At 38.8% G+C, this 18,300-nt stretch overlaps 1 protein-coding gene across 6 annotated transcripts in view; it reads right to left on the bottom strand.

Moving 5' to 3' along the window:
- Positions 1–18,300, bottom strand: part of ZAR1L (zygote arrest 1 like) — an 82,317-nt gene that overhangs the window by 44,752 nt on the left and 19,265 nt on the right. The window contains exon 4 of one of the 6 annotated variants that reach the window (XM_043892050.1): positions 8,119–8,604. The exons of 4 other annotated variants lie outside the window; for them this stretch is intronic. In XM_043892050.1, the coding sequence (XP_043747985.1) occupies positions 8,539–8,604 (66 nt within the window). In that variant the 3' untranslated portion in view covers positions 8,119–8,538. Of the gene's footprint in view, positions 1–8,118; positions 8,605–18,300 lie in introns of those variants that run through there. One more of the 6 variants, XM_043892052.1, reaches the window with a different exon arrangement.

Here is an 18,300-nt window from a genome sequence, read left to right as displayed (position 1 = left end):
ATACTATAAAACCACAAGAGGAAAAAAAAATTAAAAAAAAAAAATAAAACCACAAGAGGATAATATGGGCAGTACATTCTTTGACATAAGTCTTAGTAATATTTTTTTGGATCTGTCTCATCAGGCAAGGGAAACAAAAGCAAAAATAACCAAATGAGAGTTTATTAAAACTTAAAAGCTTTTGTACAGTAAATAAAATCATCAACAAAATGCAAGCACAAGCTACTAAATGGAAGAAGATATGTGCAAATGATACATCCAATGAGGCAGGGGTCCCAAACCTCTGGATCATGGACCAGTACCTCCTGTCTGATCAGCGGCAGCATTAAACTAGAAATAAAGTGCACAATAAATGGAATGCACTTGAGTCATCCCCAAACCATCCCCTTACCCCAGTCCCTAAATTGTCTTCCATGAAAATGGTTCCTAGTACCAAAAAAGTTGGGGACCACTCTAATAAGGGGTTACTATCCAAAATATATAAAGAGGTCATACAAACTGACAAGAAAACAAGCAACCTGATTTTAAAATGGGCAAAAAATCTGAACAGACATTTTTACAAAGATGACTTTACAGATAACCAATAGGCACATGAAAAGATGCTCAACATCAGTAATCATCAGGGCAATACAAACCAAAACCATAATGAGAAACTAATACACCACTGTAAAGCAACTATACTTCAATAAAAATTTTTTAGAAAACCACGAGATACTACCTCATATCAAGAATGGCTGTCATAAAAAAGGCAACAAATTATCAGTGCTGGCAAAGATGTGGAGAAAAGGGAACACGGGCACACTGATTGTAGGAATATAAATTGGTAAGGATTTACTATGAAAACACTATGGAGATTCCTCAAATAATTAAAAACAGAACCATCATATAATCCAGCATTTCCACTTCTCAGTATTTATTTGAAGAAAATGAAAACACTAATTCAAAATGATACACGCACCCTTATTTTCACTGAAGCATTGTTTACAATAGCCAAGATGTGGAAGCAAAGTGCCATTGATAGACGAATATTACTCAACCATAAAAAAGAATGAAATCTTGTAATTTCTTACAAAATGGATGACCCAAACAGTGCTATGTTAAGTAAAATCAGTCAGACAAATACTATATTATTTCACATATATTCAGAATTTAAAAAACAAATGAGCAAACATAACCAAACAGAAACAATCATAGATTCATAGAATAAACAGGTGGTTGCCAGAGAGGAAGGATTTGAGGAAGGAACAAGAGACAGAAATGGGAATCAAGAGGTACAAGCTACTAGGTATAAACTAAAATACAAAGATGTACTGTACAGCATAGGGAATATAATCAGGATCTTATTATAATTTTAAGTATAATCTATAAAAATGTCAAATAATGTTGTACACCTGAAACTATTATAACACTGTAAATCAACTATACATCAATTTAAAAAATCAGATAATTTATCTTTACTCCCAAATCTATAAACCTATCTTTACCTAATTCAAGTCCATGTTCTAGCTGTACCATCTTTCTACAGTAGAATAAATTCACTGTTCCCACCAGGTCTGGACTACATCTCTTCTCCCTTTTCATGGGTTTTGTACTTGCAGGAATGTTTTCTCATTGCTGTAACATCAGCTTCCCTCTACTGAATTATTTCCACTAACAAACTTACTCAATTCTACCTCCTTTTAGTGTATCACTAATTTCTCTGCTCTTTAACAGCAAAACTTCTATAAAGTATTCTCTTTATTTACTCCTTCACATTATTAATTTGGCTTCTATCCATACCAGTCCATTAAAGCTTCTCTTTTTCAAGATGACCAGACACCTTCATGTCACAAAATCCAAAAGACATGTCTATCTTCAGCTTTCTTATTCACCAAAGGATCAGAACACTTCCTCCTTTCTGAAGTACTGTTTTATATTTGCTTTCATGACACCATCCTGTTGACCTTCTCTTTCATCTAACCTAAAAAGTTCTTTCCATCTAAAGTGTAGTCAGGAGACTAGTGGCATTGACTGCTAATCTAAGAAGTTCCCAAATGCTAAGTCTGAGACCCATGACCCACTGAATCAGAACATCCAACTAATAAGATAGACCACCAGGGAAAAGAAGGGTAAGAGGATGCTGGAGTAAAAAAAACTTGAGCTCACCTTCTCTCATGAAATACAATTAGAACTACTTGCTAAACAACCATCAACAAAAAAGACTGGAACCTACCAAAAGAGGTATTTTACATCAAAAGACAAAGAAGAAACGGCAAAGAGATGGGAGGAAGGGTGGCTTTGTGATATAATCAAATCTAACACCGCTGCATAGGCGACCCAGAAACTGAGATGGAGCTGACATAATAATGATAGAAATAAAGTACATGATAAAAGTAATGTGCTTCAATCATCCCGAAACCTTCTCCCACCCTCGATCTGTGGGAAAAATTGTCTTCCACAAAACAGTTCCTGGGGCCAAAAAGGTTGGGGACTGCTGATCAATGTGACACAGCATATTAACAAATGAAACACTAAAAACGCCACAATAATCTATTTTGATGGAGAAAGAGCCTCTGATGCAACTCAACACCCACTTATGATAAAAAGAGAAAATCTACCTCATCATAATAAAGGCCAAATATGACAAACTGACAGCAAACATCATTCTCAATGGTGAAAAACTGAAAGCATTTTCTCTAAAATCAGGAACAAGACAAGGATGTCCACTCTCATCACTATTAATCAACATCATTTTGAAGTCCTGGCCATAGCAATCAGAGAATAAAGAGAAATTAAAAGAAATCCAAATTGAAAAATAAGTAGTAAACCTGTCACTGCTTGCAGATGACATGACACTTTATATAGACAATCCTAAAGACGCCACCATAAAACTACTGCTCTATTGTGGATAAGAATCCCATAGAAGAAATGGAGTAGCCCTCATAGTCAACATGAGTTTGAAATGCAGTACTTCGGTGCAAATTTAAAAACGACAGAATGATCTTAGTTCCTTTCCAAGACAAATGATTCAACATCACAGAAATCCTAATCTATGCCCCAACTAGTGGTGCAAAAAAAGCTGAACTTGATCAGTTCTATGATGATCTACAACATCCTCTAGAACTAACAACAACAACAAAAAATGTCATGACAGGAGACTGGTGTGCAAATGTAGGAAGTCGAGAAGAATACCCGGAATAATAAGCAAGTTTGGCCTTGGAGTACAAAATGAAGCAGGGCAAAGACTCACAGAGTTTTGTCAAGAGAACACACTGGTCATAGCAAACATCCTCTTCCAATGTGACCAGAGATCAAATTGTCAACATTCACTAGACTGTGGAGAAAGAAAGTGAATTCCAGGCTACACTACTTCTGCCTCACTGACTACACTAAAGCCTTTGACTCTGTGGATCACAACAAACTGTGGAAAACTCTGAAAGAGATGGGAGTACCAGATTGCCTAACCTGTCTCTTCCAAAATCTGTATGCAGGTCAAGAAGCAACAGTTAAAACCAGATATGGAACAACAGACTGGTAAAAACTGGTAAAGAAATATGTCAAGCATACTTAAAGTAACGAAAGAGAATAACCTACAACCTAGATTACTGTACCCAGCAAGGAACTCATTCAGATATGAAGGAGAATTCAAAAGCTTTACAGACAAGCAAAAGCTGAGAGAATTCAGCACCACCAAACCAGCTCTTCAACAAATGCTAAAGGATCTTCTCTAGACAGGAAATGTAGAAAGGTTGTATAAACATGAACCCAAAACAACAAAGTAAATGGCAATGGAACCACACCTATCAATAATTACCTTAAATGTAAATGGGTTGAATGCCCCAACAAAAAGACAACGATTGGCTGAATGGATACAAAAACAAGACCCCTATATATGCTGTGTACAAGAGACCCACCTCAAAACAAGAGACACATACAGACTAAAAGTGAAGGGCTGGAAAAAAATATTTCACGCAAACGGAGACCAAAAGAAAGCAGGAGTCGTAATACTCATATCAGATAAAATAGACTTTCAAATAAAGGATGTGAAAAGAGACAAAGAAGGACACTACATAATGATCAAAGGATCAATCCAAGAAGAAGATGTAACAATTATAAATATATATGCACCCAACATAGGAGCACCGTAATATGTATGGCAAACGCTAACGAGTATGAAAGAGGAAATTAATAGTAACACAGTAATAGTGGGAGACTTTAATACCCCACTCACAACTATGGATAGATCAACTAAACAGAAAATTAACAAGGAAACACAAACCTTAAATGACACAATGGACCAGCTAGACCTAATTGATATCTATAGGACATTTCACCCCAAAACAATCAACTTCACCTTTTTCTCAAGTGCACACGGAACATTCTCCAGAATAGATCACATCCTGGGCCATAAGTCTAGTCTTGGAAAATTCAAAAAAATTGAAATCATTCCTGTCATCTTTTCTGACCACAGTGCAGTAAGATTAGATCTCAATTACAGGAAAAAAATTGTTAAAAATTCAAACATATGGAGACTAAATAACACGCTTCTGAATAACCAACAAATCATAGAAGAAATCAAAAGAGAAATCAAAATATGCATAGAAATGAATGAAAATGAAAACACAACAACCCAAAACCTATGGGACACTGTAAAAGCAGTGCTAAGGGGAAGGTTCATAGCATTACAGGCTTACCTCAAGAAACAAGAAAAAAGTCAAATAAATAACCTAACTCTACACCTAAAGCAATTAGAGAAGGAAGAAATGAAGAACCCCAGGGTTAGTAGAAGGAAAGAAATCTTAAAAATTAGGGCAGAAATAAATGCAAAAGAAACTAAAGAGACCATAGCAAAAATCAACAAAGCTAAAAGCTGGTTTTTTGAAAAAATAAACAAAATTGACAAACCATTAGCAAGACTCATTAAGAAACAAAGAGAGAAGAACCAAATTAACAAAATTAGAAATGAAAATGGAGATATCACAACAGACAACACTGAAATACAAAGGATCATAAGGGACTACTACCAGCAGCTCTATGCCAATAAAATGGACAACTTGGAAGAAATGGACAAATTCTTAGAAAAGTATAACTTTCCAAAACTGAACCAGGAAGAAATAGAAGATCTTAACAGAGCCATCACAGGCAAGGAAATCGAAACTGTAATCAGAAATCTTCCAGCAAACAAAAGCCCAGGACCAGATGGCTTCACAGCTGAATTCTACCAAAAATTTAGAGAGGAGCTAACACCCATCTTACTCAAACTATTCCGGAAAATTGCAGAAGAAGGTAAACTTCCAAACTCAATCTATGAGGCCACCATCACCCTAATTCCAAAACCAGACAAAGATGCCACAAAAAAAGAAAACTACAGGCCAATATCACTGATGAACATAGATGCAAAAATCCTTAACAATTCCAAACTCATTCTATGAGGCCACCATCACCCTAATTCCAAAACCAGACAAAGATGCCACATAAAAAGAAAACTACAGGCCAATATCACTGATGAACATAGATGCAAAAATCCTTAACAAAATTCTAGCAAACAGAATCCAACAACATATTAAAAAAATCATACACCATGACCAAGTGGGCTTTATCCCAGGAATGCAAGGATTCTTTAATATCCGCAAATCAATCAATGTAATACACCACATTAACAAATTGAAAGATAAAAACCATACGATTATCTCAATAGATGCAGAGAAAGCCTTTGACAAAATTCAACACCCATTTATGATTAAAACTCTCCAGAAAGCAGGAATAGAAGGAACATACCTCAACATAATAAAAGCTATATATGACAAACCCACAGCAAGCATTACCCTCAATAGTGAAAAATTGAAAGCATTTCCCCTGAAATCAGGAACAAGACAAGGGTGCCCACTCTCACCACTACTATTCAACATAGTTTTGGAAGTTTTGGCCACAGCAATCAGAGCAGAAAAAGAAGTAAAAGGAATCCAGATAGGAAAAGAAGAAGTGAAACTCTCACTGTTTGCAGATGACATGATCCTCTACATAGAAAACCCTAAAGACTCTACCAGAAAACTACTAGAGCTAATCAATGAATATAGTAAAGTTGCAGGATATAAAATTAACACACAGAAATCCCTTGCATTCCTATACACTAACAATGAGAAAACAGAAAGAGAAATTAAGGAAACAATACCATTCACCATTGCAACAAATAGAATAAAATACTTAGGAGTATTATCTACCTAAAGAAACAAAAGACCTATACATAGAAAACTATAAAACACTGATGAAAGAAATCAAAGAGGACACAAACAGATGGAGAAACATACCGTGTTCATGGATTGGAAGAATCAATATTGTCAAAATGGCTATACTACCCAAAGCAATCTATAGATTCAATGCAATCCCTATCAAGCTACCAACGGTATTTTTCACAGAACTAGACCAAATAATTTCACAATTTGTATGGAAATACAAAAAACCTCGAATAGCCAAAGCAATCTTGAGAAAGAAGAATGGAACTGGAGGAATCAACCTGCCGGACTTCAGACTCTACTACAAAGCCACAGTCATCAAGACAGTATGGTACTGGCACAAAGACAGAGATATAGATCAACGGAACAGAATAGAAAGCCCAGAGATAAATCCACAAACCTATGGACACCTTATCTTCGACAAAGGAGGCAAGGATATACAATGGAAAAAAGACAACCTCTTTAATAAGTGGTGCTGGGAAAACTGGTCAACCACTTGTAAAAGAATGAAACTAGAACACTTTCTAACACCATACACAAAAATAAACTCAAAATGGATTAAAGATCTAAATGTAAGACCAGAAACTATAAAACTCCTAGAGGAGAACATAGGCAAAACACTCTCCGACATGAATCACAGCAGGATCCTCTATGACCCACCTCCCAGAATATTGGAAATAAAAGCAAAACTAAACAAATGGGACCTAATGAAACTTAAAAGCTTTTGCACAACAAAGGAAACTATAAGTAAGGTGAAAAGACAGCCCTCAGATTGGGAGAAAATAATAGCAAATGAAGCAATAGACAAAGGATTAATCTCAAAAATATACAAGCAACTCCTGAAGCTCAATTCCAGAAAAATAAATGACCCAATCAAAAAATGGGCCAAAGAACTAAACAGACATTTCTCCAAAGAAGACATACAGATGGCTAACAAACACATGAAAAGATGCTCAACATCACTCATTATCAGAGAAATGCAAATCAAAACCACAATGAGGTACCATTACACACCAGTCAGGATGGCTGCTATCCAAAAGTCTACAAGCAATAAATGCTGGAGAGGGTGTGGAGAAAAGGGAACCCTCTTACACTGTTGGTGGGAATGCAAACTAGTACAGCCACTATGGAGAACAGTGTGGAGATTTCTTAAAAAACTGGAAATAGAACTGCCATATGACCCAGCAATACCACTTCTGGGCATACACACTGAGGAAACCAGATCTGAAAGAGACACGTGCACCCCAATGTTCATCGCAGCACTCTTCATAATAGCCAGGACATGGAAGCAACCTAGATGCCCATCAGCAGATGAATGGATAAGGAAGCTGTGGTACATATACACCATGGAATATTACTCAGCCGTTAAAAAGAATTCATTTGAATCAGTTCTAATGAGATGGATGAAACTGGAGCCCATTATACAGAGTGAAGTAAGCCAGAAAGATAAAGAACATTACAGCATACTAACACATATATATGGGATTTAGAAAGATGGTAACAATAACCCTATATGCAAAACAGAAAAAGACACACAGAAGTACAGAACAGACTTTTGAACTCTATGGGAGAAGGTGAGGGTGGGATGTTTCGAAAGAACAGCATGTATATTATCTATGGTGAAACAGATCACCAGCCCAGGTGGGATGCATGAGACAAGTGCTCGGGCCTGGTGCACTGGGAAGACCCAGAGGAATCGGGTGGAGAGGGAGGTGGGAGGGGGGATCGGGATGGGGAATACGTGTAACTCTATGGCTGATTCATATCAATGTATAACAAAACCCACTGAAATGTTGTGAAGTAATTAGCCTCCAACTAATAAAAAAAAATAAATTAAAAAAAAAAAAGAAAAAAAGTTAAAAAAAATGATGCAAATGAACATATTTATAAAACAGAAAATGACTTACAGATATCAAGCACAGATTTGTGATTGCCAAGATGATGGGGGAAATAAATATAGGGATGGGGAGGGATGGATCAGGAGTTTGGGAGGGACACACACAGTCTACTACTTATGGGATGGATGGCCAGCAGGGACCCTACTGTACAGGATGGGGAGCTCTAATCAGTACTCTATGTGGCTTATTTGAATGGGAGTCTGTGAGGAAATGAATATATGTGTATGTGTAATTGGGTCACTCTGCTGTACACTTCAGGCTATCACAACATTGTAAATCAACTATACTTCAATAAAATTAAAATATTTTTTAAAAACTACACGATATCACCTCACCCTGGTCAGAATCACCATCATCAAAAAGTCTACAAACAGGATTTCCTTGGTAGTCCGGCACTTAAGAATCCACCTGCCAGACTTCCCTGGTGGTCAGTGGATAAGAGTCCACCTGGCATGGACATGAATTTGATCCCTGGTCTGGGAATGCCTCAGATCAAATAAGCCCATGTGCCACAATTACTGAGCCCTTGCACTGCAACTATTGAAGCCCGTACACCTAGAGCTCATGCTCCACCAACGAGAAGCCACCCCAATGCCTGCACACCAAAATGGGGAGTAGCCTCTGCTCACCAACCACAACTAGAGAAAACCCACAACAAAAACCCAGCAGAGCCAAAAAAAAAAAAAAAAAAAAAGAACCTGCCTGTCAATGCAGCGAAAATGGGTTTGATCCCTCCTCCAGGAAGATTCCACATGCCCTGGGGCAACTGAGCCCATGGACCATACCTAACTGAGCCAGTGCTCTAGAGCTCATGAACCTCGAGCCCGTGCTCCACAAGAGAGGCCCCCACAATGAGAAGCCCAAGCATTGCAACAAAGAGTAGCCTCTGCTCACTGCAACAAGAGAAAGCTTGCACTCAGCAATGAAGATCCAGTGCAGCCAAAAATTAAATAAATACAAGTGTTTTTAAAAGTCTACAAACAAGTGCTGGAGAGGGTGTGGAGAAAGGAAACCCCCCCCTACACTGTTGGTGGGAATGTAAATTGGTGCAGCTACTATGGAGAACAGTATGGAGGCTCCTTCAAAAACTAAAAACAGAGCTACCATATGATCCAGCAATTACACTCCTGGGCATGTACCTGGAGGAATCCATGGCTTCAAAAAATACACACATCCCATTGTTCTGCCACATTGTTAAAAACAGCCAGGACACAGAAGCAACCTAATCACCCAGGGACAGAGGAATGGACAAAGAAGATGGGGTATATATCCAATGGAATACTACTCAGCAATTAAAAAGTATTAAATACCATTCGCAGCAACCAGGATGCACCTGTAGATTATAGTATCACATCAGTCAGACAGACAAAGACAAATACAATTCCACTTATAAGAGGAATCTTTTTTAAAAATGATACAAATAAGCTTATCACAAAACAGAAACACACTCAGAAAACGAACTTATGATTACCAAAGAGGAAAAGTGGAGAGAAGAGACTAATTTAGAGTTTGGGATTGACATATATATACTAAGATATTTAAAACAGATAACCAAAAAAGATCTACTGTATAGCACAGAGAACTCTGCTCCATATTCTATAAAAATGTATAAGGGAAAAGGTTCTGAAAAAGAATAGCTACAGATGCATGTGGAACTGAATCACTTTGCTGTACACCTGAAAGTAATACAACACTGTTAATCAACTGTTCAGTTCAGTTGCTCAGTTATGTCCAACTCTTTGCAACCCCATGGACTACAGCATGCCAGGCCTCCCTGTCCATCATCAATTCCCGGAGTTTACCCTAACTCAAGTCCATTGAGTCGGTGATGCCATCCAACCATCTCATCCCCTGTCGTGAACACTGGGGTACACATGTCTCTTTCAATTCTGGTTTCCTCAGTGTGTATGCCCAGCAGTGGGATTGCTGGGTCGTATGGCAGTTCTATTTCCAGTTTCTTAAGGAATCTCCACACTGTTCTCCATAGTGGCTGCACTAGTTTGCTTTTCCACCAATGGTGTAAGAGGGTTCCCTTTCTCCACACCCTCTCCAGCATTTACTATTTGTAAACTTTTTGATGGCAGTGATTCTGACCTGTGTGAGATGGTACCCCACTGTGGTTTTGATTTGCATTTCTCTGATAATGAGTGATGCTGAGCATCTTTTCATGTGTTTGTTAACCATCTATATGATTTCTTTGGAGAACTGTCTATTTAGGTCTTTGGCTCATTTTTTGATTGGGTCGTTTATTTTTCTGAGCTGCTTGTATATTTTGGAAATTAATTCTTTGTCAGTTATTTCATTTGCTATTATTTTCTCCCATTCTGAAGGCTGTCTTTTCACCTTGAGTATAGTTTCCTTTGTTGTGCAAAAGCTTTTAAGCTTAATTAAGTCCCATTTGTTTATTTTTGCTTTTATTTCCACTACTCTGGGAGGTGGGTCATAGAGGATTTTGCTGTGATTTGTGTCAGTGAGTGTTCTGCCTTTGTTTTCCTCTAGGAGTTTTACAGTTTATGGTCTAACATTTAGATCTTTAATCCACTATAAGTTTAATTTTGTGTATGGTGTTATAAAGTGTTCTAGTTTCATTCTTTTACAGGTGGTTGACCAGTTTTCCCAGCACCACTTGTTAAAGAGATTATCTTTTCTCCATTGTATATTTTTTCCTCCTTTGTCAAAGATAAGGTTTCTACAGATGCATGGATTCATCTCTGGGCTTTCTATTTTGTTCCATTGATCAATATTCCTGTCTTTGTGCCAGTACCTGTATTGATGACTGTAGCTTTGTAGTATAGTCTGAAGTCAGGCAGGTTGATTCCTCCAGTTCCATTCTTCTTTCTCAAGATTGCTTTGGCTACTCGAGGTTTTTTGTATTTCCATACAAATTGTGAAATTATTTGGTCTAGTTCTGTGAAAAATACCGTTGGTAGCTTGATAGGGATTGCATTGAATCTGTAGATTGCTTTGGATCATATACTCATTTTCACTATATTGATTCTTCTGATTCATGAACATGGTATGTTTCCCCATCTATTTGTGTCACCTTTGTTTTCTTTCATCAGTGTTTTATACTTTTCTATATATAGGTCTTTTGCTTCTTTAGGTAAATTTATTCCCAAGTATTTTATTCTTTTCATTGCAATGGTGAATGGGATTGTTTCCTCTTTCTGTTTTCTCATTGTTAGTGTATAGGGATGCAAGGGATTTCTATGTATTAATTTTATATCCTGAAACTTTACTATATTCACTGATTAGCTCTAGTAATTTTCTGGTAGTGTCTTTAGGATTTTCTATGTAGAGGATAATGCCATCTGCAAACAGTGCGAGTTTTAGTTTTTCTCTTCCATTCTGGATTCCTTTTTCTTCTGATTGCTGTGGCTTAAACTTCCAAAACTATGTTCAATAGTAGTGGTGAGAGTGGGCACCACTGTCTTCTTCCTGACTTTAGAGGAAATGCTTTCAATTTTTTGCCATTGTGGATAATGTTTGCTGCGAGTTTACCATAGATGGGTTTTATTATGTTGAGGTATGTTCCTTCTATGCCTGCTTTCTGGAGAGCTTTTATCATAAATGAGTGTTGAATTGTGTCAAAGGCATTCTCTGCACCTATTGAGATAATCATATAGTTTTTATCTTTCAGTTTGTTAATGTGTATCACATTGATTGATTTGCAAATATTGAAGAATCCTTGCATTCCTGGGATAAAGTCCACTTGGTCATGATGTATGATCTTTTAATATGTTGTTGGATTCTGTTTGCTAGAATTTTGTTGAGTATTTTTGCATCTATGTTCACCAGTAATATTGGCCTATAGTTTGTGTGTGTATGTGTGTGTGTGTGGCATCTTTGTCTGGTTTTGGAATTAGTGTGATGGTGGCCTCACAGAATGAGTCTGGGAGTTTACCTTCCTCTGAAATTTTCTGGAAGTTTGAGTAGGATAGGTGCTGCTGCTGCTAAGTCACTTCAGTCGTGTCTGACTCTGTGCAACCCCACAGACAGCAGTCCACCAGGATCCCCTGTCCCTGGGATTCTCCAGGTAAGAACACTGGAGTGGGTTGCCATTTCCTTCTCCAATGCATGAAAGTGGCAAGTGAAAGTGAAGTCGCTCATGTCCGACTCTTAGTGACCCCATGGACTGCAGCCCACCAGGCTCCTCCGTCCACAGGATTTTCCAGGCAAGAGTACTGGAGTTGGTTGCCATTGCCTTCTCCAAGGAGAGGTACTAGTTCTCTAAATTTTTGGTAGAATCCACCTGTGAAGCCATCTGGTCCTGGGCTTCTGTTTGTTGGAAGATTTTTTATTACAGTTTTGATTTCTGTGCTTGTGATGGGTCTGTTAAGATTTTCTGTTTCTTCCTCATTCAATTTTGGAAGGTTATTCTTTTCTAAGAATTCATCCATTTCTTCCAAGTTGTCCATTTTATTGGCATATAGTTGCTGATGGTAGTCTCTTATGATCCTTTGTATTTGTGTTTCTTTTATGATTTCTCTATTTTCATTTCTAATTTTATTGATTTGATTCTTCTCCCCTTTTTTCTTGATGAGTCTAGCTAATGGTTTGTCTATTTTATTTATCTTCTCAAAGAACCAGCTTTTAGTTTTGCTGATTTTTGCTATAGTCTCCTTTGTTTTTCATTTATTTCTGCTCTGATTTTTCTTTCTTTCCTTCCTTCTAACAACTTTGGGGTTCTTCATGTCTTCATTTTCTAGTTGCTTTCGGTGTAATGTTAGGTTATTTATTTGATGTTTCGTCTCTTGAGGTAACCTTGTATTGTTATGAACCTTCCTCTTAGTACTGCATTTACTGAATCCCATAGATTTTGGGTTGTTGTGTTTTCATTTTCAAAAATTGTTTCTATGCATATTTTGATTTCCTTTTTGATTTCTTCCTTGATCTGTTGGTTATTCAGAAGTGTGTTGTTTAGCCTCCATATGTTTGTATTTTTAATAGTTTTTTTTCCTGTAGTTGACATCTAATCTCACTGCATTGTGATCAGAAAAGATGCTTGAAATGATTTCAATGTTTTTTTAATTTACCAAGGCTAGATTTATGGCCCAGGATGTGATCTATCCTGGAGAATGTTCCGTGTGCACTTGAGAAAAAGGTGAAATTCATTGTTTTGGGATGATATGTCCTATAGATATCAATTAGGTCTAACTGGTCCATTGTATCATTTAAAGCTTGTGTTTCCCTGTTAATTTTCTGTTTGGTTGATCTATCCATAGGTGTGACTGGGGTATTAAAGTCTCCCACTATTACTGTTACTGTTAATTTCCCCTTTCATACTTGTTAGCATTTGCCTTAAGTATTGAGGTTCTCTATGTTTGGTGCACATATATTTATAATTGTTATATCTTCTTGATCTTTTGACCATTGTGTAGTGTTCTTGTCTCTTTTCATGGTCTTTATTTCAAAGTCTATTGCTACTCTTGCTTTCTTTTGGTCTCCATTTGCATGAAATATCTTTTTCCAACACTTCACTTTCAGTCTGTATGTATCCCTTGGTTTGAGGTGGGTCTCTTGTAGACGGGATATATAGGGGTCTTATTTTTGTATCCATTCAGCCAGTCTTTGTCTTTTGGTTGGGGCATTCAACCCATTCACATTTAAGGTAATTATTGATAAGTATGATCCAGTTGCCATTTACTTTGTTGTTTTGGGTTCAGTTTTATGACACCTTTTCTGTGTTTCCTGTCTAAAGAATATCCTTTAGCATTTGTTAAAGTACTGGTTTGGTGGTGCTGAATTCTCTCAGCTTTTGGTAAAGCTCTTGATTTCTCCTTCATATCTGAATGAGATCCTTGCTGGGGAAAAGTAATCTTGGTTGTAGGCTTTTCTTTTTCATCACTTTAAGTATGTCCAGCCATTCCCTTCTGGCCTGAAGAGTTTCTGTTGAAAGATCAGCAGTTATCCCTATGGGGATCCCCTTGTGTGTTATTTGTTGCTTTTCCCTTGCTGCTTTTAATATTTGCTCTTTGTGTTTAATCTTCATTAGTTTGATTAATATGTGTATTGGGGTGTTTTGCCTTGGGTTCATCCTGTTTGGGACTCTGCATTTCTTGAACTTGGGTGGCTATTTCCTTCCCCATTTTAGGGGAGTGTTCAAGTATTAGCTCCTCAATTATTTCCTCATGCCTTTTATTTTTGTCTTCTTCTTCTCAGACACCTATGATTCCAATGTTGGACAATTTAACATTGTCCCAGAGGTCTCTGAGATTGCCCTCAGTTCTTTTAATTCTTCTTTTTTCCTCTCTGCTTCATTTATTTCCACCATTTGATCTTCCACCTCACTTATCCTCTCTTCTGCCTCAGTTATTCTACTGTTGGTTTCCTCCAGAGTGCTTTTGATCTCAGTTATTGCATTATTCATTATTGACTGACTCTTATTTATTTCTTCTAGGTCCTTGTTAAACAATTCTTGCATTTTCTCAATCCTTGTTTCTAGCCTATTTATCTGTAACTCCATTTTGTTTTCAAGATTTGGGATCAGCTTTACTATCATCATTCTGAATTCTTTTTCAGGTAGACTCCCTATCTCCTCCTCTTTGGTTTGGTTTGGTGGATTTTTATCATGTTCCTTTAGCTGGTGAACATTTCTCTGCCTTTTCATTTTGTTTAGATTACTGTGTTTAAGGTGCCCTTTCTGTAGGCTGGATGCTTGTGTTTCCTCTTTATTGTAGAGTCTGCTCCCCGTGGGTGGGGTTGGACTAGTGGCTTGTCAAGGTATCCTGGTTGGGGGAGCCTGCATCTGTGTCCTGGTGGGTGGAGCTGTATCTCATCTCTCTGGAGTGCAATGAAGTGTCCATTAGTGAGTTTTGGGGAGTCTATGGGTTTGGGATGGCTTTGAGCAGCCTCTCTTTTAATGCTCAGTGTTGTGTTCCCGCTTTGCTGGTGAATTAGCAAGGTAAGTCTTGCACTAGAACTTGTTGGCTCTTGGGTAGAGCTTGGTTTCAAAGTAGGTATGGGGATTTTGGGGAGAGCCCTTGTCTATTAATGTTCCCTGGATTCATGAGTTCTCTGATCTTCTCAAGCTTTGGAATTAAGCCTCCTGCTCCTGGCTTTCAGTCTTATTCTTACAGTAGCCTCAAGACTTCTCCTTCCACACAGCACTGATGATAAAACATCTAGGTTAATGGTGAACCAATTCTCCACAGCAAGGGACACCCAGAGAGATTCACAGAAATAAATAAAGAAGAGAATAGGAAGGATGGAGATAGAGGGGACCAGGAAGAGAAGAGGTGGAGTCAAAAGTGGAAGAGAGCAATCTAACCAGTAATCAATTCCCTAAGTGCTCTCTACAGCCCGGAACACTCAGAGAGATTGACAGAGTTAACTAGAGAAGAGAAGGGGGAAGGAGGAGATAGGGGTGACCTGGGGGAGAAAAAGGAGAGTCAAAGGGGGAGAGAGCAATCAAGCCAGTAATCAAATCCCTAGAGTGAAAATAGATACTGAAGATTAGATCCTTAAAGGTACAAAATTGATAACAAATACCAAAAAGCAAAGGTTAAAAATCTAGAATAGAGGTTAGGCTCTCAAAAATACAGTATAAAAAATACAAAACAAAATCAATCACAAAAATTTAAAAATATATAAATAAAATTTGTTTTAAACATTGGGTCTTTTTTTTTTGCAAGCTAATAGAGAGTATAAAAATGAAAATTAAAGGACTAATAAAGGACTTGAATTTTTTTAAAAAAATTAAAAAGTGATAATAGTAAAAAATATATCTAGGAACGTCTCTGGAGCTATTTGGGCAGTGTGGGGTTGGTTCAGTTTCAGCGAGTTCCTTGTTCCAGCTTGTACTTGCTCTCAAGGTCTATGGGCCTACTCCAATGCTTAGTCAATATCAACTGCAGGGTTTTAGTCTGTTACACCTGTCACTTCCAGAGCAGTTCCCTCTTCTTTATCTTGGCTTCCTCTGTTTGCAAATCTCTTCAGTATGTAAATTCTGCCCTGACACAAGGGGGCAAAGGTGGTCACTTATTTAGGTTCACTTGTTCAGTTGTGTTGTGGGGAGGGAGGGACACTGCAAACAAATGTTGCTGGCATGTGTGGGGAGTGCTCACAGTGTGTGAACCACACTGGGTTTGCCACAGCCCAAGGTGGCATGTGCTTCCTGGGTCTACAATGCCCAGGCTCCAGGGTGCTCTGCAAGGAGCATGTGAGCCCTGCATTTCATGCCCTTCCCAGGTCTAAGCTGCTCAGGTTCTTGGGTACTCTGCAAGGGCTCAGACCCAGTTGGGGTGTGCATTTTGTGCTCTTCCTAGGTCTGAGCAGCTCAGGCAATTGGGTGCTTGGCAAGCACACTGTCCCAAGTGGGCTGTGCATCTTAATCACCTCCCTGGCCCCAGCCGCTTGGTTTCCCAGGTGCGCCGCAAGAGCACTGTCTTCGGTGTGCTGTGTGTCTCCTCAGGGGAGCTGATCTCAGGCTGTGACATTCCTGGCCAATGTCAACTGTCCAGGATCCCAGGAAGATGTGGTTAGCAGCTGGGAGCCTGCTCACAGTATGATGGAAGATGCCATTTCTGGGGTCAAGACTGCAGCAGCCCCTTGCCTTCCAGCTCTGGCTGTCACATGCCTGCCTTTTTGCTGGGGGCGGGGGGGGGGGGGGGGAGGGCCGCAGGGAAAGGGGCCTATACACATCCAGCTAGCTCTCCTTTGTTATTGGCTCAATCTTTTGTTCTGTGAGTATACTAGGCTGTGTGTTAGAGCCTTTTGCAGGAAAGTTGTTTTTTTTCCCTCTGGCAATCCCACCATTTGGGTGGCTATCTCATGTTAACTCCCTCAGATTGTCCTTAGGGCATTCAAGCCAGGTCCTTACCCTAAGGATTGATGATGCAGCTGGAGCCTCCCTGCCCAGCCCCCACTCGCTGGTAGTGGGCTTGAGCATCTGGGTTACTTCTCTGCTGGCAGTTGCAGTTGGGTGCATATTCTGTGTTGTTGTTTTTCTCTCCCAGTTATGCTGCCTTCCAAGATTTCAAAACTCTCCACATACTTGCCTGTGGGAGGGTTTCCTATTGTGTGGAAACTTCTCCTTCAGGACTCCCTCCCCAGAATGGGTCTCCTTCCCCAAGTCTTTTGTATCTGTTTTGTCTTTTATATTTTGTTCTACTTGCTTTCAAAGAGAATGGACTGCCTTTCTGGGTGCCTGGTGTCCTCAACCAGTGTTCAGAAGTTGTTTTGTGGAAGTTGCTCAACATTCAAATGAACTTTTGATGAATTTGTGGGGGAGAAAGTGATCTCCCCATGCTATTCCTCCACCACCGTGGGACCGCTTCCAGAATTTTGTGGTTTTCTGTCATACATCAACAAGAATCGACCATAGGTACACCCATGTCCCCTCTGTCCTGAACCTCCCTCACAACTCCCTCCCCATTCCACCCTTCTGGATTGTCACAGAGCCACTGTTTCAGTTTCCTGAGTCATTCAGCAAATCCCCATTGGCTATCTATTTTACATATGGTGTTGTACATTTCCATGTTACTCTCTCCATACATCTCACCCTCTCCCTTCTCCCATCCCCCTGTGTTCATAGGTCTGTTCTCTATGTCTGTTTCTCCACTGCTGCCCTGAAAACAAATCCATCATCACCATCTTTTTAGATTCCATATATGTGCATCAGTATGTGGTATTTATATTTCTCTTTCTGACTTACTTCACTCTGTTTAATAGGCTCTAGGTTCTCCACCTCATTAGAACTGATTCAAATGCATTCCCTTTTACTGCTAAGTAGTACTCCATTGTATATATGTACCACAGCTTCTTTATCCATTCATCTGTCAATGGACATCTAGGTTGCTTCCATGTTCTAACTACTGTAAATAGTGCTGCAGTGGAAATTGGGGTACATGTGTCTGTTTCAATTTTGGTGTCCTCAGGGTACATGCCTAGGAGTGGAATTGCTGGGTCATACGGTGGTTTTATTCCTAACTTTTTAAGGACTCTCCATACCATCTTCCACAGTGGCTGTATCAGTTTACATTCCCATCAGCAACGCAAGAGGGTTCTGTTTTCTCCACACCCTCTCCAGCATTTATTGTTTGTACTTTTTGATAATGGCCATTCTCACTGGTGTGAGATGCTATCTCATTATAGATTTGATTTGCATTTCTCTAATAATGAGTGATGTGGAGCATCTTTTCATGTGCTTGTTAGCCATCTGTATGTCTTTGGAGAAATGCCTTTTTAGG

Source organism: Cervus elaphus, chromosome 30, assembly GCF_910594005.1.
Source record: "Cervus elaphus chromosome 30, mCerEla1.1, whole genome shotgun sequence".
Taxonomy (NCBI): Eukaryota; Metazoa; Chordata; class Mammalia; order Artiodactyla; family Cervidae; genus Cervus; species Cervus elaphus.
Note: the sequence above shows the minus strand (reverse complement) of the source record. Positions and strands in the feature narration are given on the sequence as shown.